General features: G+C 42.2%; 1 protein-coding gene across 3 annotated transcripts; it reads left to right on the top strand.

Annotated features, from left to right (window-relative positions):
• The first annotated feature begins 8681 nt into the window (after positions 1–8681).
• slc22a5 (solute carrier family 22 member 5) lies at positions 8682–21578 on the top strand. 3 transcript variants are annotated; one of them, XM_034098471.2, is made up of 10 exons: positions 8682–9245; positions 9353–9456; positions 10961–11115; positions 11245–11416; positions 11554–11680; positions 12133–12221; positions 12386–12600; positions 20441–20623; positions 20810–20945; positions 21164–21578. In XM_034098471.2, the coding sequence occupies exons 1-10, from the start codon at positions 8856–8858 to the stop codon at positions 21261–21263; spliced, it is 1671 nt and encodes a 556-aa protein (XP_033954362.1). In that variant the 5' UTR covers positions 8682–8855; the 3' UTR covers positions 21264–21578. The 3 variants fall into 3 exon arrangements, with proteins under 3 accessions (XP_033954362.1, XP_033954363.1, XP_033954365.1); XM_034098472.2 differs by having other exon boundaries at positions 11554–11659; XM_034098474.2 differs by having other exon boundaries at positions 11554–11617.
• Positions 21579–22979: the final 1401 nt, after the last annotated feature.

Consider the following 22979-nt stretch of genomic DNA (forward strand, 5'->3'; position numbering starts at 1 on the left):
CCCAGCGAGAGGGTTTTCTCGACGGCAGGTGAAATAGACCACCAACAGATCTGCCCTCACTGCTGACAACGTAGACAAACTCATCTTTTTGAAGAAAAACTTGAAAATAGATTAAAGCTTGAGTACCTTTATTTAGGCATAATGGCCTCACACACTCACAAGTTAATTACACATGTTAGACATTGCTCCTAAAGGTACAGAGTTTATTTTGTTTTATATTTATCATTGTATTTATTTTATATTTTGACATCAGGAGATGTTATACAGTTCTGTATTGCCTTTTATTGATTGTGATTGAAACTCTTTCTTATTATTTATTTTAATATTTTCAAGACGTTCTTTTTAGTTGTACAGCTTATTTAACCTTTTGGTTTGACATCAGCCATTATAAATAATATGGCCATCTGAGTGTGTGTTACTGTTTGTGGTTTGTTTTTAACTGTGTAATACAGTTAATGATTCCAAATGTTAGAGTTCCTTATTTCCAGACCACAACTTGCACTACTGTTACAAATAAATAACAGCAAAACAAATTATGCATTTGGGACTTTCTTTTGCTTTTCCTTGTTGTACCGAACCCGTACCGAACCGTGACCCCCAAACCGAGGTATGAACCGAACCGTGACTTCTGTGAACCGTTACACCCCTAGAACATACCGCATGATTTTATATTGAATTTGCATCAGTATACAAAAAGCATAATGCTGAAGTCCGGGCACATACACTGACCAAAAATATAAATGCAACACTTTTGTTTTTGCTCCCATTTTTCATGAGATGAACTCAAAGATCTAAAACCTTTTCTATATACACAAAATAACCATTTCTCTCAAATATTGTTCACAAATCTGAACAAATCTGTGATAGTGAGCACTTCTCCTTTGCCGAGATAATCCATCCCACCTCACAGATGCTGATTAGACAGCATGATTATTGCACAGGTGTGCCTTAGGTTGGTCACAATAAAAGGCCACTCTAAAATGTTCAGTTTTATCACACAGCACAATGCCACAGATGTCGCAAGTTTTGAGGGAGCGTGCAATTGGCATGCTGACAGCAGGAATGTCCACCAGAGCTGTTGCCCGTGAATTGAATGTTCATTTCTCTACCATAAGCCGTCTCCAAAGGCGTTTCAGAGAATTTGGCAGTACATCCAACCGGCCTCACAACCGCAGACCACGTGTAACCACACCAGCCCAGGACCTCCACATCCAGCATGTTCACCTCCAAGATCGTCTGAGACCAGCCACTCGGACAGCTGCTGCAACAATCGGTTTGCATAACCAAAGAAATTCTGCACAAACTGTCAGAAACCGTCTCGGGGAAGCTCATCTGCATGCTCGTCGTCCTCATAGGGGTCTCGACCTGACTCCGGTTCGTCGTCGTAACCGACTTGAGTGGGCAAATGCTCACATTCGATGGCGTCTGGCACGTTTGAGAGGTGTTCTCTTCACGGATGAATCCCGGGTTTCACTGTTCAGGGCAGATGTTAGACGGCGTCGTGTTGGTGAGCAGTTTTCTGTTGTCAATGTTGTGAATCGAGTGGCCCATGGTGGTGGTGGGGTTATGGTATGGGCAGGCGTATGTTATGGACGACGAACACAGGTGCATTTTATTGATGGCATTGTGAATGCACAGAGATACCGTGACGAGATCCCGAGGCCCATTGTTGTGCCATTCATCCACGACCATCACCTCATGTTGCAGCATGATAATGCACGGCCCCATGTTGCAAGGATCTGTACACAATTCCTGGAGGCTGAAAACATCCCAGTTCTTGCATGGCCAGCATACTCACCGGACATGTCACCCATTGAGCATGTTTGGGATGCTCTGGATCGGCGTATACGACAGCGTGTTCCAGTTCCTGCCAATATCCAGCAACTTCGCACAGCCATTGAAGAGGAGTGGACCCACATTCCACAGGCCACAATCAACAACCTGATCAACTCTATGCGAAGGAGATGTGTTGCACTGCGTGAGGCAAATGGTGGTCACACCAGATACTGACTGGTTTTCGGACCCCCCCAATAAAGCAAAACTGCACGTTTCAGAGTGGCCTTTTATTGTGGCCAGCCTAACGGTAGGTCCACACAGCAGCTTCAGAAGAAACTTCCACCGCTTCCAACGCTTCTCTGCCCATTGACTTTGAATGGGGATGACGTCACTTTGCCTCGCTTTTCGCCGAACTGCATTGTGGGGGAGCGAAGCGAAGATTTCCAGGATGTCCAGGATTTCAAAGTTGAGCAATGTTCAACTTTTGAAGCTGAGCTGGAAGCGCCAGCCAATCAAACACGTTTATGCAAATCTGACAGTAGAAGCGCTAGCCAATCAAACCGCGTGTAAGCAGGGAGAACCAGACCGCAGTTCATTTCCTCATATTCCAAACGAGAAATTACGGTAGCAAATCACCCGGTTCTTTACGACCAGAACTATTGACGGGATACAAACCGGAGGAACCAGGCATGGAGGGAGGTGGCAGAGACAGTGGGTGAAACTGGTAGGTTTTCGCCTGTTTGGGGAGTTTATATATATATATATTGCTCGCATAAAATCCCCGGGGTTTTTTGCTTTGTATGTCGGGGGCGGGAGATTCATGTGATTGGTTGCTCGCAAAAAATCCCCAAGCTGTCAGACACGCCCAGCTCCAAGATTTTCAAGATTTTTGAAAAGCTGCTGTGTGGACGTACCGTTAGGCACACCTGTGCAATAATCATGCTGTCTAATCAGCATCTTGATATGCCACACCTGTGAGGTGGGATGGATTATCTCGGCAAAGGAGAAGTGCTCACTATCACAGATTTTTTCAGATTTGTGAACAATATTTGAGAGAAATGGTTATTTTGTGTATATAGAAAATGTTTTAGATCTTTGAGTTCATCTCATGAAAAATGGGAGCAAAAGCAAAAGTGTTGCATTTATATTTTGTTCAGTGTAATTAAATATGTTCCATCTCCTGAATAATTGACATAAACAAAACCAATTTCCCTCCTTTCAATTATACAGTGTCGTGGTCAGTTCGGAGGTCAGTCCCCTGTATTGGTAAGCTTTTTATCCCTAGAGAAACTGTTGTTGGGTTGTCACATGACTATCATAACTTAATTCATTTCATCTTATCCACTTTAAAAACATGGTTTGGATGCAGTGACTAAAATTAGTAGCATGTGAGCTATTCACTTTTGGTTTACCTTTGGCAACCAATTATTTTCTTGCTTTTTGAGAGTAGATTATGTCTTCTGCCGACTTTTGAAGAGTCGTTAGTGAAAGCCATTAGGTGTCTTCACTGATTAAGGATGATTACATAATGTTGTCATGCATAAGTGTCCTGGCCTTGCAAATGGGGAGAAAACATTTGCATCCTTTAGCTCAGTTAAAACATTTCTGATTAGCTTCCTGAAAGCTAATGCACTCATTACATACAGGTAAACAAGGTAAAATGTCACTAATATTTCCTTTAAGCTACCTCAGTTAAATTAAAAATTATATGACAGTAAAACAAGAATACAGTTTAAAAGGGGAGTGATTTGTAAAATATCCATAAAGAAAAAGACAATCTGTTTACAGTTCTGTTTCATATGGGTGTTGAGAGATGTATCCATAGATTTTACTGTCATATAGTATTATAGTTTTATATTTAAAAGTTAAATACGTGCTAATGTGTGTACATTTCCGAAAAGAATATGTGTACAATGGATAAAGCTAGGTTTAAAGTGATTGTATTTTTAGGATGTTGGCATAAATCAGCATATAGATAAATCCTGAAAAACACTGTTCGAACTTTGGGATAATAGAAAGGAATACAAACTGGAAAGTGTAGTGTATATAAGTGTTACTGATGAGTATTAGAAACAAAAAATAGAAATACAAAATAGTCCTTTAATACAATATGAAATTTGCAAGACATAACATGTGGACACTGTAAAAAAAACTCATATCACGATGAAATTCCCCAGTTTTATTTGGTTAGATATAATATTAAAGTCCTTTTTTTTTGGTATAACAAGTTTTCTAAAATGTTTTGTTTAAATGTGCTCATTAGCCACATCCTAATGCTTACATGTGTTGAATTTATAACAAAGTTAATTATATTACATTATATTTATCATTGTATTTATTTTATATTTTGACATCAGGAGATGTTATACAGTTCTGTATTGCCTTTTATTGATTGTGATTGAAACACTTTCTTATTATTTATTTTAATATTTTCAAGACATTCTTTTTAGTTGTACAGCTTATTTAACCTTTTTGTTTGACATCAGCCATTATAAATAATATGGCCATTGGTGTGTGTGTTACTGTTTGTGGTTTGTTTTTAACTGTGTAATACAGTTAATGATTCCAAATGTTAGAGTTCCTTATTTTCATACCACAACTTGCACTACTGTTACAAATAAATAACAGCAAAAAAAATTATGCATTTGGGAATTTCTTTTGCTTTTCCTTGTTGTACCGAACCCGTACCGAACCGTGACCCCCAAACCGAGGTATGAACCGAACCGTGACTTCTGTGAACCGTTACACCCCTAGAACATACCGCATGATTTTAGATTGAATTTGCATCAGTATACAAAAAGCGTAATGCTGAAGTCCGGGCACATACACTGACCAAAAATATAAATGCAACACTTTTGTTTTTGCTCCAATTTTTCATGAGATGAACTCAAAGATCTAAAACCTTTTCTATATACACAAAATAACCATTTCTCTCAAATATTGTTCACAAATCTGAACAAATCTGTGATAGTGAGCACTTCTCCTTTGCCGAGATAATCCATCCCACCTCACAGATGCTGATTAGACAGCATGATTATTGCACAGGTGTGCCTTAGGTTGGTCACAATAAAAGGCCACTCTAAAATGTTCAGTTTTATCACACAGCACAATGCCACAGATGTCGCAAGTTTTGAGGGAGCGTGCAATTGGCATGCTGACAGCAGGAATGTCCACCAGAGCTGTTGCCCGTGAATTGAATGTTCATTTCTCTACCATAAGCCGTCTCCAAAGGCGTTTCAGAGAATTTGGCAGTACATCCAACCGGCCTCACAACCGCAGACCACGTGTAACCACACCAGCCCAGGACCTCCACATCCAGCATGTTCACCTCCAAGATCGTCTGAGACCAGCCACTCGGACAGCTGCTGCAACAATCGGTTTGCATAACCAAAGAAATTCTGCACAAACTGTCAGAAACCGTCTCAGGGAAGCTCATCTGCATGCTCGTCGTCCTCATCGGGGTCTCGACCTGACTCCGGTTCGTCGTCGTAACCGACTTGAGTGGGCAAATGCTCACATTCGATGGCGTCTGGCACGTTTGAGAGGTGTTCTCTTCACGGATGAATCCCGGGTTTCACTGTTCAGGGCAGATGTTAGACGGCGTCGTGTTGGTGAGCAGTTTTCTGTTGTCAATGTTGTGAATCGAGTGGCCCATGGTGGTGGTGGGGTTATGGTATGGGCAGGCGTATGTTATGGACGACGAACACAGGTGCATTTTATTGATGGCATTGTGAATGCACAGAGATACCGTGACGAGATCCCGAGGCCCATTGTTGTGCCATTCATCCACGACCATCACCTCATGTTGCAGCATGATAATGCACGGCCCCATGTTGCAAGGATCTGTACACAATTCCTGGAGGCTGAAAACATCCCAGTTCTTGCATGGCCAGCATACTCACCGGACATGTCACCCATTGAGCATGTTTGGGATGCTCTGGATCGGCGTATACGACAGCGTGTTCCAGTTCCTGCCAATATCCAGCAACTTCGCACAGCCATTGAAGAGGAGTGGACCCACATTCCACAGGCCACAATCAACAACCTGATCAACTCTATGCGAAGGAGATGTGTTGCACTGCGTGAGGCAAATGGTGGTCACACCAGATACTGACTGGTTTTCGGACCCCCCCAATAAAGCAAAACTGCACGTTTCAGAGTGGCCTTTTATTGTGGCCAGCCTAACGGTAGGTCCACACAGCAGCTTCAGAAGAAACTTCCACCGCTTCCAACGCTTCTCTGCCCATTGACTTTGAATGGGGATGACGTCACTTTGCCTCGCTTTTCGCCGAACTGCATTGTGGGGGAGCGAAGCGAAGATTTCCAGGATGTCCAGGATTTCAAAGTTGAGCAATGTTCAACTTTTGAAGCTGAGCTGGAAGCGCCAGCCAATCAAACACGTTTATGCAAATCTGACAGTAGAAGCGCTAGCCAATCAAACCGCGTGTAAGCAGGGAGAACCAGACCGCAGTTCATTTCCTCATATTCCAAACGAGAAATTACGGTAGCAAATCACCCGGTTCTTTACGACCAGAACTATTGACGGGATACAAACCGGAGGAACCAGGCATGGAGGGAGGTGGCAGAGACAGTGGGTGAAACTGGTAGGTTTTCGCCTGTTTGGGGAGTTTATATATATATATATTGCTCGCATAAAATCCCCGGGGTTTTTTGCTTTGTATGTCGGGGGCGGGAGATTCATGTGATTGGTTGCTCGCAAAAAATCCCCAAGCTGTCAGACACGCCCAGCTCCAAGATTTTCAAGATTTTTGAAAAGCTGCTGTGTGGACGTACCGTTAGGCACACCTGTGCAATAATCATGCTGTCTAATCAGCATCTTGATATGCCACACCTGTGAGGTGGGATGGATTATCTCGGCAAAGGAGAAGTGCTCACTATCACAGATTTTTTCAGATTTGTGAACAATATTTGAGAGAAATGGTTATTTTGTGTATATAGAAAATGTTTTAGATCTTTGAGTTCATCTCATGAAAAATGGGAGCAAAAGCAAAAGTGTTGCATTTATATTTTGTTCAGTGTAATTAAATATGTTCCATCTCCTGAATAATTGACATAAACACAACCAATTTCCCTCCTTTCAATTATACAGTGTCGTGGTCAGTTCGGAGGTCAGTCCCCTGTATTGGTAAGCTTTTTATCCCTAGAGAAACTGTTGTTGGGTTGTCACATGACTATCATAACTTAATTAATTTCATCTTATCCACTTTAAAAACATGGTTTGGATGCAGTGACTAAAATTAGTAGCATGTGAGCTATTCACTTTTGGTTTACCTTTGGCAACCAATTATTTTCTTGCTTTTTGAGAGTAGATTATGTCTTCTGCCGACTTTTGAAGAGTCGTTAGTGAAAGCCATTAGGTGTCTTCACTGATTAAGGATGATTACATAATGTTGTCATGCATAAGTGTCCTGGCCTTGCAAATGGGGAGAAAACATTTGCATCCTTTAGCTCAGTTAAAACATTTCTGATTAGCTTCCTGAAAGCTAATGCACTCATTACATACAGGTAAACAAGGTAAAATGTCACTAATATTTCCTTTAAGCTACCTCAGTTAAATTAAAAATTATATGACAGTAAAACAAGAATACAGTTTAAAAGGGGAGTGATTTGTAAAATATCCATAAAGAAAAAGACAATCTGTTTACAGTTCTGTTTCATATGGGTGTTGAGAGATGTATCCATAGATTTTACTGTCATATAGTATTATAGTTTTATATTTAAAAGTTAAATACGTGCTAATGTGTGTACATTTCCGAAAAGAATATGTGTACAATGGATAAAGCTAGGTTTAAAGTGATTGTATTTTTAGGATGTTGGCATAAATCAGCATATAGATAAATCCTGAAAAACACTGTTCGAACTTTGGGATAATAGAAAGGAATACAAACTGGAAAGTGTATTGTATATAAGTGTTACTGATGAGTATTAGAAACAAAAAATAGAAATACAAAATGGTCCTTTAATACAATATGAAATGTGCAAGACATAACATGTGGACACTGTAAAAAAAACTCATATCACGATGAAATTCCCCAGTTTTATTTGGTTAGATATAATATTAAAGTCCTTTTTTTTTGGTATAACAAGTTTTTTAAAATGTTTTGTTTAAATGTGCTCATTAGCCACATCCTAATGCTTACATGTGTTGAATTTATAACAAAGTTAATTATAATAAAACCTCAATTTCTAAAAAAATGTAACGTTTTTTTTTGCCGGTATGATCACGCCTTAATAGTGTTACTCTCTGGCCTGAGGAGGAACAACTACAGTTATGTACAGTACACCAATATACTAAATTAAGGAAATACACATGCCAATATCAGTGTTCACAATCAATTGGATTGCAATGATCATATTTATGTAACAGACTTATGTGTACTATAACACTTTGGAACTATGGATATATTTTTTGTAAATCATTTTTTCCTTGTCTACTAAGGATTGTTACATTTATATATGTATTGTACAATTCAAAGACTACTACAGGATTGCTATAATTCTACTGAACTTTTACACAAAGGCATGTTTATGTCATGTCTGCTGTGTGGCTTGAAAATAGTCCCAACTGGACTCCTAATGCTACTTAGCAACATTTAGAGTACAGGCATGAGTACTTCTTCGGGGTATTTAAAAATATGGAATGCTATTTAGAGAAAATACCACTTTCAACAGAGTGGTGCGGGGGCTGGGTGGTCAGATTGGCCACTTTGAAGCTTTTGATCATTTTATTTTCAGTTAATCAAATCAATGAGAGAGGGGATTCTCCATCAGTATTTTCCCATAAAGAGTTTCCCAATAAAGTCCCATTCCCACAAACTGAGAGACAGTGGAAAGGGGTGAAAAAGTTATCCCCTTGAAAGAAGCTTTAAAACTCTTGGAGGTATTTCCATTGTGACTCTGTCCCACTGGGGGACCAGCTCACTCGACTGAGAGCTCAAACACTCTGGTACTTAGCTCAAGACTTTAAGACGGATACCACAGCTCATACACTGAAGAATTCTCCGGATTGCTTTCTCTCTCACGAGAAGGGAAGTATTTTTATATTTTGTATATAGAAAATGAGTGACTATGATGAAGACACTGCATTCCTGGGACAGACTGGTCCTTTTTTCTGGACCACATTCTTCCTCCTCAACACAGTTTTTGTCTCAACTGGATTCAACGGACTTTATATGGTGTTTATCGGGGCAACTCCGAATCATCACTGCCTCATTCCAGACTTTAACTTAACTGAAGAGTGGACAAATGCCATCATCCCTTTTACGTTAGTAAATGGCGAGGAGGTGAAGAGCCAGTGCAGTAGGTACAGTCTGGACGTGGTGAGAAATATGTCAGCTGAAGGACTTATTCCTGGAAGGGATGTGAATCTCACCGACTTGGTGCAGGAGGGATGTTTAGATGGATGGAACTACAGCAAAGACATCTACCAATCCAACATTGTCACAGAGGTCAATATGAATGTGCTTGTGTGTGTTTACAGAGTGTCATTAATATGATATTTGAAGTTTTCTTTGCTTTGTTTTTGTGTTTGAAATATGTATTGTTTTTTTTACAGTGGGATCTCGTCTGTGATGATCAATGGAAAGTTCCCTTTGCATCCTCAATGCTCTTTGTGGGATACCTCTTTGGATCCCTGATCTCAGGCCATGTTTCTGACAGGTATTTCATCCTTATTTATCAGTAGCTTTCCCCTAACGTTTTTATTTCATTGTTCATGTAAAATTACACCAATATGATCATTTACTTGGACTATTATATCTGAGGGGTTCTTATTATGTATGTAATGTTAGTGAGTGCTTGAAAAAATACAAAATTAACTATTAAGTTAAGTGAGGTTTTCACACTGTAATGAGTGTTGCTTTTTTTAAATGACAACAGCCCCATCTACTGTTCAGGTTGATCTCCTACAAAAGAGGATTTGCTGTCACTGAGATAGATGTATCTTGGTCTAGAATAGCAGACATATATTTAATCAGTTTTAATGTACAACATGAAATACTACAAGCCGACCTAGTTTATTTTATTATGGTCGTAGATGTTGTTATATGTCAACAGACTGTCAAGTCTACTGAACTTCATCATCTTAAGGAAGAATTTGAAATAATTTCACCTCACAAGCACGTCCTTTGATTAAATTAAGAATTGTGATTGAGTATTTGATGTTAGTCGTGAAGAGGTTGTGTTCCTTTTGAGTGTGGAAATCCACAAGGCCCAGGACACACAGCAGCACTCTGTTTAGCCTTTTTGCAGCTGTGAAAACTGACCCCCCCCCCCCCCTAATGATTGTAAAAGAGGGGTGAGGGCCTCTAAGCTTTTTGAGCTTTTTGATCATTGCGTCACATTTAGTACTTTTAAAGACAAAAATAAGATAAAGATTTTATTATAGCTCCCTTTGCCACACTCCTCCTGTTAAATACTTTCTGTTAACACCAAAGCATGAGTGAGAGTGGTGAGAGGTCAAAAGCACTGTGTGTTGTAATGGCATTACATAATGAAAGAACCATGTAACTTGCTTAACTGCAAGTGTTTTACAAAACATTTAATAATCCAAATAACACAATTGTATTCTTGGACTGAAGTCAGAGCTTTGTTGTTGTATTGAACTAAGTCACAGTTGTACCGGATCAGAAGTAACAAGGTCTGATATCAGCATCTTGTTTGAATTTTGCATGAACTTAGTTGCAAAAAAGTGAAATTTTAATGCAGCTCAGATGCATTAAAATGAATCTTGGATATATACAGTAAAAGTTGCACAGGAAAGGTTATTGCTTTTGTCCCGTACTCCAACACAGTGGTTTTCAAATGAAACATTAACAAGGGTTAAGTGCAGATTTGTAACTTGATATGTTTAAATTCACATTGCATTTTTCAACTGTGCAGGACATAGAACAGTGTCCACCAGGTTTAAGAGAAGGAAAGAAAATAACCAAGATAATGTGAACTTGTATAATGAATCGTACTTTTCTAGCAAAATGTATTGACTGGCTACTACTGCCAACATACATCAGTTTTACGTTTTTATCTACTTTTTGCTAGCACAGCTATTGCTAGGCTTTTGTTTAAAAGGCGACAAAGCAATCACATAGATATCACTATCATCATATTGTCTAAATGCTTCTCTCTGTGAATTAATGTTAATGATATAACATTATTTTTCCTCCAGGTTTGGGAGGAAGAAGGTTGTTTTCATCTCTCTCGTGGCCCAGAGTGTGGCAGTCATGCTTCAGTCCTTCTCTCATTCATGGCAGATGTTCTGCGTCATGTTCCTCTTTGTCGGAGCTTCCCAGATTTCCCTCTATATTTCTGCGTTTGTGCTAGGTAAGTATCGTAAAATGATCCTCCTACTATGTTTGATATTTTATGTAGAAATGATTGTGCCTTGTGCATGAATAGATCACGAAGTGTCTCTTTTTATTCGCTCAACAACTTTGATTTTATCTCGGGCAGGAACGGAGGTTTTGAGTAAAACAATGCGAATACTCTTCACAACTCTCGGAGCCTTCCTCTTCTATTGCATTGGGTACATGACACTACCCTGGATTGCATACGGCATCAGAGAATGGAGGACTCTTTTGGCAGTTCTGTCCTCAACTGCTGTTGTCTACATCCCTCTGTGGTGGTACGCCACTCATAGTTCTCATTTATAAAGTCATATACTGACAATCTGCCAATAGTCAAACTCCTGGTTTAACAACATGATGTGATCAGAATTTCAAATATATATTTAGAATGTAATGTTGAATCTGTATTGTGCAGGTTCATCCCAGAGTCTCCTCGATGGCTGATCACCCAGGGAAGAGTGGAGGAGGCGGAGGCCATAGTGAGAGAGGCTGCACGGAAAAATAAGATTGAAGCCCCAGCTGTAATCTTTAAAGAATATGATGTACAGTTCACATATTGTCTGTAAAAAATACGACTGAATGTTTGTGACATGTTTGATTATAATGTCCGTTTGCCCCCAATATTTCTCTTTTTAGACATGGAGACAGTAAATAAATTGTGGTCACATGCGTTCCTCTGCCACTTTATAAATGCTAGCTGTTGTTATGTCTGCTTCTGCCTAGCCTAAGCTGTTTCAAAATTACAAAAAATGAGTGACATCCCTCTGTCAAGTTACTAATATTGCAAATTATTGCTTTAGACAAAGACGGTATTCCTTGATTTCTTGATCCTGGCACCTTAGTTAGTAATGATTAAAATAAAAACAACAGTTATCACTAAAACAATGTTGGATAGGTAATCCCATACCCTGAAAGAATTAAAATGTTTAATATAGTCTTTGTTGAAGTCAGTATAACCACATTAACTCTCTCGTTGCAATTCTTTCCGTCACAGGTATCGGCACAATTTAAGAAATACACCATGCTTGACATCCTAAAATCCAAGAAAATCAGAAGCATAACTTTGATGTGTCTCATTCTGTGGTAAGTGTTAGTTGTTTTAATCATTCTTCAATTACATAATGGTAAAAAAATTACTACTGCTATCTAATTATGGGAATATGTAGTGTGTTAAAAATTCAAAGTGACATAAAATGTACAATCTAACCCTGCATGTTATGTTTTTTCTGATCATTTGTTTTTTTCAGGATGGCAATAAACATCGGGTATTTCGGATTGTCCCTGAACACCTCCAACCTGAGCGGCAACCCCTTCATGAACTGTTTTTTATCAGCTACGACTGAAGTCCCTGCATATGTCGTTTCAACTGTGCTTCTAAAGAAGTGTCCGAGAAGAGCACTTCTGTCGTCGTTCCTCGTCATCGGAGGAGGAGTTCTTCTTCTCATCCAGTTCATCCCTGAAGGTAACATTTCAGACTATACACACACACACACACACACACACACACACACACACACACACACACACACACACACACACACACACACACACACGCGCACACACACACACACACACACACACACACACACACACACACACACACACACACACACACCATAATTGCCTGTCTGTCAGCATAAAATCTAAGATAAGATAGAACTGAATTTATCTCTGTAAGGAAATTGTGCTGCAACAGCTGTAGTGCAAAGTAGGAAGGGGTACGTACACATATATAATAGTTTTTTTAAATTACATACATATGTGTTAATTTGCTCATTATTCCCTGGAAAGCTCTGCTGCATACCATATTAATTGAGTAGAATTTGCTTGTGGACCTTGGAGCATTTAAAAAAAGTAAAACTTCAACAACTTCTCTTTTCAGATATAGTGTCTTCGTTACTCTGCGTAAACAGCAACACACTATGTATAGGTTTTTCTTTTTTTAAAGTGTGGTATGTTGACTATCCAGAGTACGAGAAACACATGTCCCTGTTGATCTATTAAACATGTACAAAAACACAAGGAGAACAAATTATAAATATAGAGTAATACGTACATAGATTGCTGTAGGAAATCATTTGTACTTTGGGTGAGTTGACTCTAATAGAAGCTGCTTGTTATGTGGCACATTATGAGTTTAGAGCGTTCTCCCACCTCTTAAACTAAATCAACAATTTAAACCCCTGTTGGATTAGCTTGAAACTGCATCATCACAAAGTTAAAGCAGGATTGTTCTTCTTCTGAGTCCATAAAACTTCAAAAGATTCGAACAGGACAGTAATGCTACAAAAATGTTATAATCTTATTGAAATCTACATCACTGCGACCTTTGTTCAGTCATAAATGTCATCGTTTCCTAAGAGGAGATCATGTTCAACGTGCAACACAGGGTACAGGTTTATATAAGAGGGGGCTGGTTGTGCAAGATTATGTCATGAACCAGGGGCGTTTCCTGGACCTGGACACATTGGGGGCTTAGCCCACAGTGGCGGCGCCAGAGATTTTCTTTTGGGGGTGCTGTGGGGTAGCTTGACATTTCATAGAGGGTGCTCAAACATGTAGGGTTTCCCATTAAGGTACCGGGCGCTACAGTGGAATTTTAAAGTAAAATGACTTTGATGCTACTTTGTACTTCTACTCCACTACAGTTCAGAGGTAAATGGTGTACTTTTACTCCACTACATGTATTTAATACCTTTAGTTACTTTACAGATGTGGATTAATGATGTGAAATATAATCAAGTTGGAGTAAATTCACAAGCTACCCTGCAGTATACAAAGTCATTAAAACTAGCTGCACCTTTACCAGCTTTGATAACACTTTAATGATCAATAATTATAAAACATATCATATATATTATTCTGAAATGGACCAGTAAATAATGCACAATAAATACTTTTAGTACTTTAACTATATTTTAATAATACTTTTCTAATTTTACTTGAGTAACATTTTGAATGCAGGACTTTTACTGTAACAGAGTATTCCTACACAAGATCTGAGTACTTCTTCCACCTCTGTCTGCTTTCAAACTCTTCCATTAACACCCTGAGTAAGTTTGAAACTGTGTGTTTCACTCCAGTTTGGTGTAAATAAAACTGCAGCAGCTTGCCCACAGAGCGTGAACGTTGTGATCAGCTGATTTTGCGCAGTTCTCCAGGGCACAGAATGTGCGCAGGGGAGTCTCCCACTGCAGCCAGTTGGCGGAGTTTTGGCACAATTCTGTTGTTCATACCGACGTTAACCCTGTCTGTGCACACGGTGAACAACTCTGTCGTCCAGTGATCTAACCCCTAGTTTCCACTGGGTCCGTCTGCGGCGCGTTACGGCTGCGCCGCGGTTTTGGTCCGGCATCTTACAGCTCTAGCCGGCACTGCGCATGCGCGTGACGGTGGAGCCTTCACGACCCCAGCCGGCACTGCGCATGCGCGTGACGGTGGTGCCCTTAAAGCCCCAGCCGGCACTGCGCGTGCGCGTGGCGGTGGTGCCTTCACAGACCCGTCAATAATCCGCCTTTTGAGAGATGCCGTAGCTGCTCTCAAAAGGGGAAAAATTTGGCGGGCTGCTTATTGGTTTTATTGATTTTCTTTTCATTTTTTTGAGCTGTGCCCTCGGCCTGAAGCCTGGATGCGTCAGCGGCAAATGTTTTATAACAGAGGAATCAATCAGCATGTGACATGTGTTTGTGCGGACTTGAGGATGGTGTTTAGGCATCTCTCGAGGCGGCGGGAACCCATTCACGGAGGGGAGAAGGAGGGGCTGTCACGCCGCTCGCTTCTTCTTCCTCGACTGCTGGCCGAAATTCTGGGTTGGCTGAGCCTGAGCTGCAGCCGGAACCGGAGATTTTCTCGGCCAACTTGCCCTTGTCTCCAGCCTGGGCTGGGGACTCGGGGTGGGCTGCGACCTCTGCGTCTTCGGTGTTTTAAACCGCGTAGAGTTCGAGGCAGCTTGGGCAGAGGACTGCTGCTGCGAGAGCAGCGGCTGGACCTTTCGTGGGAGGCAGCAAATGTCCGTGACTGCTGCCATCTCGTCCAGAGTGGCTGCCCCCGGGTTACCCGACAGGTCCTCGCAGAGCTCCGCTTGGTAGGCAGTTAACGGCGAGGACACGTGCAGGGCCCTGGCGGTCAACGCTGCCGCTTTGTGGGCCTTTTCAGTCATTGCTGACTGAAAACGGTCCGACTTTGCTGGCAGTGTGGGGTTCCTGCTTGGTGACTGGCCCACCTTTGGTAGAAGGTGAGCCGCTACCAGCCTGAGCCGATGACATGAAGATGTCGTCTTCCTGCTCATCCGAGTCAGACAGGAGGAACTCAGAGGTATCCTCTTCGTCCTCCATGTAGTCTAACTCTAGGACATCTTCCGTGGGTGAAACCATGGTGAGGTCCAGCCGGGAGCCCCAGCTTGGTAAAGCGTGGGGCCCCGTTCCTGCGTCTCTTGCCGCCACCGGGTCTCGGCCTGATATGGCGCGGGATTCCGGTTCTGCGGCTGCCGCTGTCGATGAGCCCCAGACCGACCCAGTGAGGGGCTCCATCTCTGCGGCGGACGCCCCCGTGTCTTGATTGCCAGCCGGCAAACCAGTGGACATGAGGGGGTCCTGTCCCGACAGGCTAGCTTGTTGTGCTAACCTTCGGCGGAGGCTCTTCATAGTGAAGCGGGCACAATGCCCGCACGAGCCGGGGTTGTCAATGGCCTCCTGGGCGTGTTCCAGCCCGAGGCAGGACGAACAGATCTGGTGTGCCGAGCCTCCAAGTTCCTGACTCCTCTGGTGTGAGGGAGAGAGGCGTCCATCTTATACGCTGCGTGGCGTGAAGAGGACCCGCTCGTAACAGGTACGTCGAGAGAAAAAATTGTTCCCAACCTGTCTTTAATCCGTAGAAAAAGGACGGTGTGGGTCTTTTTTCTCAAAGAATATTACCTGGTGTGGTAATATCCTTTTAATCCTTTTTCTCCTTCGTGGAAGGGAAAAGAAAAAACGTCCTCGCTACCGTGGTGTCGGCAGTGAGGAAAAAAAACAAGCTAGCAACGGGTGTGTTGCTAACTTGAAAATCAAAACCTTACCTTGATTCCAGAGGAAGAACGGCGAGGTTGATTATAATACTAACTGGTGTGTTAATACTATACTCTTCTGCGAGGCAGAATAGGGTAGCCGGCTAACGCCCGTCGACCGAAATTAGCTTTGGTTCAGTCTGTGGACTGTTAAGCTTGCCCGGCTACCATTAGAGATGTGCTCTGAAGCGAGAAGAGGTGTTTGAATGACGCATGCGTCGTGGCGCAGGCTACTTATAGGGGGTGATTTCCCTTGACGTTGACGTCAAGATCACCAGCCAATCAGGATTGGCGTAATGAGATTGATGCTTCTGTTTGCTCCGCGATGAGGCGCATCCATAGTGAGACATCGAACGGAGTGTTATGAATGAGAACTAGGGGTAAGCCTCTGCCTCCTGTAGCTTCACAGGTCCGTGGGTTATGTCCTGCGCGGCTCGGCCAGCACCAGTTCAATCAGTCATAGAAAGTCCAAAGATTTTTTGTAGGGACCGAAACGGCAACGTAGTTGCTTAATGTCGTTGAGTTTTTTGACATGTCTAGTAGTTTACTCCATTGAGTGTTGACAACAAATACGTGTAGACGAAATATTTGTTTTGTTTTGAGGTACGCAAAGGCGCGTAGTGACACAAGTGACGCTATGCAATTCAGTTGCCGCGCATGCATACCTGCGTACCAGTTATGTGCACCCCTGATTATATTGTTGAGGGAGAATTGTCCGGGGCTACAGAAAAAACATTCGGGGCTTTAGACTGTCATGAACTCAGAAATGTGCAGTTTGCAGTTTTATCACATGTTAATTATTCAACCTGATCTCACCAGAATGCGTGACTCTACCACGACTCCTTAACACCACAATGCGTGGCGGAGTCACGAACTTTGTTACATTTACATGTCGGCATCATGCAATAATTATTCTCTAAGCACCTAGAATAGTTATGGAAGCCCATTTCCGCCACTTAAAAAAATTAAAATCCCCATGAAATAATGAGATAAGAAAGTCGAAATAATGAGATAAAAAGTCAGAATTATGAGATAAGAAGTGCGCATGCGCTGCAGGGGCGCTGCAGTGGCGCTGTCTTCAAAGGTCCCTTCATCACCGGTGACTTTTTATCTCATTATTTCGACTTTCTTATCTCATAATGACTTTTTATCTCATTATGACTTTTTATCTCATAATGACTTTTTTATCTCATAATTATGACTTTTTATCTCATTATTTCGACTTTCTTATCTCATAATTTTGACTTTTTTATCTCATAATTATGACTTTTCATGGGGATTTTATTTTTTTCAAGTGGCGGAAATGGGCTTCCATAAATAGTGGACTCTGGATTAATACATAAACCACATCTGGAGAAAGTTGCTGTGTTACTGATGTTACCTTGAGACAAGCAAAGACACATCTGAAATGTACTTTCTGTCATGTTTTTATTATTCATTAGTTTCGTATTTTAGTGCTTAGAGTGTGCTACAGTGCAGTAAAGAATGATTATATAATTGTTGTGTTTCACCAGATAAAGTTAAGCTACATATTAAGCAGACCCAGTTTCCTATAGGCTTAGCAATAGACCCTTGCACAATCACCAAACTGACCTCAACAAATTATTTAGCAATACACTTTATTGCTTTCGAGGAATAAGGGAGAGTAAAATGCATATTTGTGTGTGTTCTACACTATAATGGCCTGTATCATTTACTTATTGTGGCAAGATGTTCAAGAAGCCAGACTCTGGATAATGTCATCCTCTGGCAATGGGTTCAAGAAGGTTCAAATAAAGAATCGGTGCCGATAAAATACCAGAAAAGACAGTATTGTCACACTCCTAGGTTTATGTCACGGTTTTAGTGTTGTCTGTCTGGTTATGGGTTTTGTAAGTCTGTTTTGTCTTCCTCCTTGTGTTTTGTCTGGTCCTCCTCCCTGTCGTTAGTTTCCCTGGTGTGTCTGATTGTGTTCACCTGTTGCCCTTGTGTTTCTCCCTCCCCTGCCCAGCTGTGTCTTGTCCTGTGATTACCCTTCTGTGTATTTAGTCTAGTCTTCCCCTGTGTTCCATGTCGGTCCATTGTTTTCCCTCCATGTTATTCCACGGTCCATGTTCCTTGTGATGCTCATTTGTTTTTGGATATTTTTGATACTGCCTTTTGACACCGCTTTTATTATTTAATAAAGCTTGCTTTTTGTTAAAATTCTGCATTTGGGTCCTACCTTTTCCACGCACCCTAAAAGAATGGACCGACCGCAAATCAACCGAGCAGATGATCAATTTGAGGTAGAATTACAGCATTTTACCTTTTATCTGGCTTGCTGCTTTGATTGGTGGAAGGGAGCGTCCAGTGTTCTGCAGAAGGGGGCCGCTCTGGTAGAGGCGCACCGGTTGGCTATGGAGAAACCAGGCTTGGTGAAATTTTAACCTGGCTGGATTTTGAACTTCCTCTGGGTGTGTGATTTCCAGCCTGCTGACTACAAACGTCTCGGTGTGTTCCGTCCGGAGTCAACCCCTGCTTCTTCCCCATGTCCTGCTCCTGTCCAGGAGCCGTTCTCTGGAACTCGTCTGGCTTTTGGAGGTCCACGAAGCCTCCAAACGGCTCCTAAAAGAAGGAGTCGCAATGCCAGGCTAGCAGCCAGAGCCCCAAGAGCCATGGTTCCGGCCCAAGTTCTGCCCCCAGCAGCCATGGTCCCAGACCCAGTTCTGGCCCCAGCAGCCATGGTTCCAGCCCCAGTCCCGGCCCCAGCAACCATGGTTCGGGCCCCAGTAGCCATGGTCCCTACTCCAGTTTCGGCTCCAGTACTGGCATACCGGCCGACGCCAGCTCCCTGAGGCCTGTTGGCGTACCGGCCGACTCCAGCACCTCGCTGGCTCTCCAGCCGACACCAGCTCGCCGTGTCCTGTCGGCGTACCGACCGACTCGAGTCTCCTCTCTCTCTCTCTCTCTCTCTCTCTCTCTCTCTCTCTCTCTCTCTCTCTCTCTCTCTCTCTCTCTCTCTCTCTCTCTCTCTCTCTCTCTCGAGTCCCCTCTCGAGTTCCCTCTCAAGCCCTCTCTCTCGAGTCCCCACTCGAGTTCCCTCTCAAGCCCTCTCTCTCAAGTCCCCACTCAAGTCCCTACTCAAGTGCCGTTGGAGGTTCCACTGGGGGTCCTGCCTACTCCATGTACTGTCCCGTTGGGGGTCCCGCCGACTACTCTTCTGCCGGGGGTCCTGCCAACCCTATGTCCTATGCCGTTGGAGGTCCCGCCGACTATTCTACTGCCGGGGGTCCTGCCAACCCTATGTCTTGTCCCGTTGGGGGTCCTGCCGACTACTCTTCTGCCGGGGGTCCTGCCAACCCTATGTCCTGTGCCGTTGGAGGTCCCGCCGACTACTCTCCTGCCGGGGGTCCTGCCAACTCCTGGTCCTCTTCCGTGGGGGATCCTACCGAAGCCTGTCCCACTGGCTCCGGTTCCTGTTCGGCAGACACCGGGTTCTGCCTGGCCTCCGGAGCTATCTAGTCTTCGCCCTCGAGCCCGGCCCCCTGAGAGCCGCGGTCTTCGCCCACGAGCCCGGCCCCCTGAGAGCCGCGGTCTTCGCTCACGAGCCCGGCCCCCTGAGTGCCATGGTCTTTGCCCTCGGGCCCGACCCCCTGACACTTCCTGCCACTGCCTTCGCCCTCATGCTCGGCCCCCTGAGTTCGCCCGCTGTGGCCTTGGCCCCTCCATGGTCTCTGCCTTGCCCCCGGGCCGTCTGCCCGAGTTCCCCACCTTGGACTCTGCCTTGCCCCCTGGCCGGCCGCCCGAGTTCCACACCTTGGACTCTGCCTTGCCCCCGGGCCTTCCGCCCGAGACCCCCTCCTTGGTCTCTGCCTTGCCCCCGGGCCTTCCGCCCGAGACCCCCTCCTTGGTCTCTGCCTTGCCCCCAGGCTGTCCGCCCAAGACCCGTCCTCCAGACCCCCTCCACCCACCCTTTCTTGGCCCTATAGTTATGCATTTGGGTCCTACCTTTTCCACGCACCCTGACAAGTATTCAGGCCCTTTATTGTCCCTCTTTACCAGAAGGGACAATAAACATCTGAACTGAGGTCAAATTGGACAGTGTTTGGCTAGTTATTCCCAACTGAGATCATTTATATTTCTTTAATGCATAAGACTTCTGTTCGCTCCGCTTGGGAGAAACTTGATGATTTCATGTGACCCCTTTTTTAACATGCCATGTATTTAAAAAAAAAAAAAAAAAATTAGAAAATTCATTCATAACTCACTTCCAACATCCTCTCTTTCTCCTCCTCAGATCTTCAATATGTTGCTCTGGCACTGGAAATGACTGGAAAGTTTGGCTTCACCATGGCCTTCAGCATCGTCTACATTTACACCGCTGAGGTTTACCCTACTGTACTCAGGAACGTGGGCATGGGGATGTGCTCCTCTGCGGCACGCATCGGCAGCATCACAGCTCCTTATGTCATATATTTAGGTGAGAAGATGAGTATATTATATCACAATGTATATAAGACATCACTGCATTGACATTCTTTATGAATCCAAAAGAACATCTGCTTTGGATAACATCAGCGACATGTACACATTTGATGTTTTATTTATATTCAAGTAAAATGGTGTCTTTTTATAATGAAGAATTTTGCTCCTTTTTTATTTTCAGGTAGTTATAATAAGGCTCTTCCTTATATCCTCATGGGAAGTCTCACAATTGCCTCATCTGTTGTGAACCTTTTCCTTCCGGAGACCCTCAACAGAGATCTTCCAGAAACAGTGGAGCAGATGCAGGAATGTCAGGGGTAAGTTCATTCCACTTACAATCCTGTGTTTTTCATGTTACTATTACATATTTATTTTTGAATCAACTTTGTTATTATTATTATTATTATAGCAGGCTATGGTTTTCTTATAAAATGTACATTTGGTTTCAAGATGTTTTTTGTATATATTTTAATACCCTATATTTGTGGTAGCTGTGCTGCTTAACTGCTTTTCTTGGTCTTTCTTTTGATTGCAGGTTGTGTAATGGGCTGAAAAAAAGGAAATATTTAGACGATGAAGGAAGGAAGAACCTGCCCATACAACGTGATGTCAGACAGGATCTGCAGGCTCCGTAGATGTTCTCAATTACCTATTTCCCTTAAAGAAAAAAAGACAGAAATACATTTATCTTGATTGACATTAATAGTCAGAAATCTGACGGATCCAAAAGTCCACTGGCAAGAGTTTTTTTTGTATCTTGTTTTCTTTCTTTTGTTTTAAACAGTTTATTTTATTACTCAGTTGATGCTTGCTAATTCGAAAAAATGTTTTGGCAAAATTCCAAGAGAAAAGTTTAGGTTCTAAAATGTTTGTATGAAATTGAAGTACATGTTTGATTAGTATGTGAGTCCGTGTTACACAATACTTAAACATTGGAAACCACCATGCCATTATCAGTTGTTTTTTATTTAAACATAAATAATTATCCTAAATGTTTGTTTCTCAATGTGTTAACGTTGTTGCTTTCAGTGAAAAAGAGGTTTGGAGCATGCTGTGTTTGACACACTGGGAACATATGGGAACAAAAACACTCACATGCCCGAATGATAAGTAATAAAAGTCAGCTAGAAACAGCAAGCCTCGCTCTGTCCAAAAGGAACAAAATACAACCTCTAAAGCTCAAAAATCAAAATGTATTACCCAACTTATTTATCATACAATTTACCTTGTAAGTTGGAACAAGTATCCAGATATATGACATTTAAAAAAAAAAACGTTATATGTCCGAGTCTACCATGCACTGACAAAAATAGTAGAGGATTGATTCCCAGCAGGAAGGCGTTCAGATTACTTTGGAAAAGGAAACATGTTATACCTTTAGGAGATACTGGGCCACGCAAAGTAACACTGGTCTATATGGTTGTGCCATTAAATGATGTCCTATTCCCATGGCAGTGAGTTTAAACGTTGACTGCTAAACTAGATGCATTATTCCAAAAAGCGGTTATGAGTGTGATCTGAAGGAATCTTTAACCTCTTAAGCCCTGAACCTGTTTTTCAGGTTTCAGGCTCGAAAATGCCACTAACACAACAAAGACTATATCTTCACTTCTAAAAGGGGTAAATTAATAATCCTTTCTCTCAAAGCAAGGTTACATCTGTGAGTTGGATGTAGAAGTGTCAGAATCAATATAGATGTTTTTATTTTAAAGTAAATTCAGATGGAACATAGTAAAAACATGTACATTCTAATGTCCGCCTAAAAAAAAAAAAGCCATTACCTACAGTGTATAGTGAAAACCACCCTTGAATGACGGGTTAGTAGACTAAAAGCTTTAGGAATTCAAACTATAACATATAAGTACCCTGTATCAAGATTGATGCAAAACAAGTTAAATTTGACCTTTTTAGAGAGGTTTAGAAAAATAAAGTCCAGGCGGACTCACCTCTGGGTAATTTGGGAACCATCAGTTCCATTTGAACTTTTTCACTGTAAAAATCATTTTTATTACTTTGAATTATCACTATAGCTATTCATTCCATCCAAATACAACTGTTGTTAAAAATTAAAAAACATACTCTGTTATCCTCTTAGGCCCCACGGACCCGAAATCGCGTCATTTGCATTAAACAATGTCTAAGGAACCTTAATATTTAATAAACTATGAATATTTTATATCCATATAACGGGAAAAAACTAATTTAACTGATCTTTTTCATTTTTTTTCCTCAAAAAAAACACACAATGCTAACAGTGAGCCTCTGAATTAGCCCAGCGAAAAATGATAACCTATTACTGCACCGAAAATCACTCCTAGCTCCCTTATTACTTATCCTAGCTGCACATACAA

Source organism: Pseudochaenichthys georgianus, chromosome 14 (genome assembly GCF_902827115.2).
Source record: "Pseudochaenichthys georgianus chromosome 14, fPseGeo1.2, whole genome shotgun sequence".
In the NCBI taxonomy this organism is placed as follows: Eukaryota; Metazoa; Chordata; class Actinopteri; order Perciformes; family Channichthyidae; genus Pseudochaenichthys; species Pseudochaenichthys georgianus.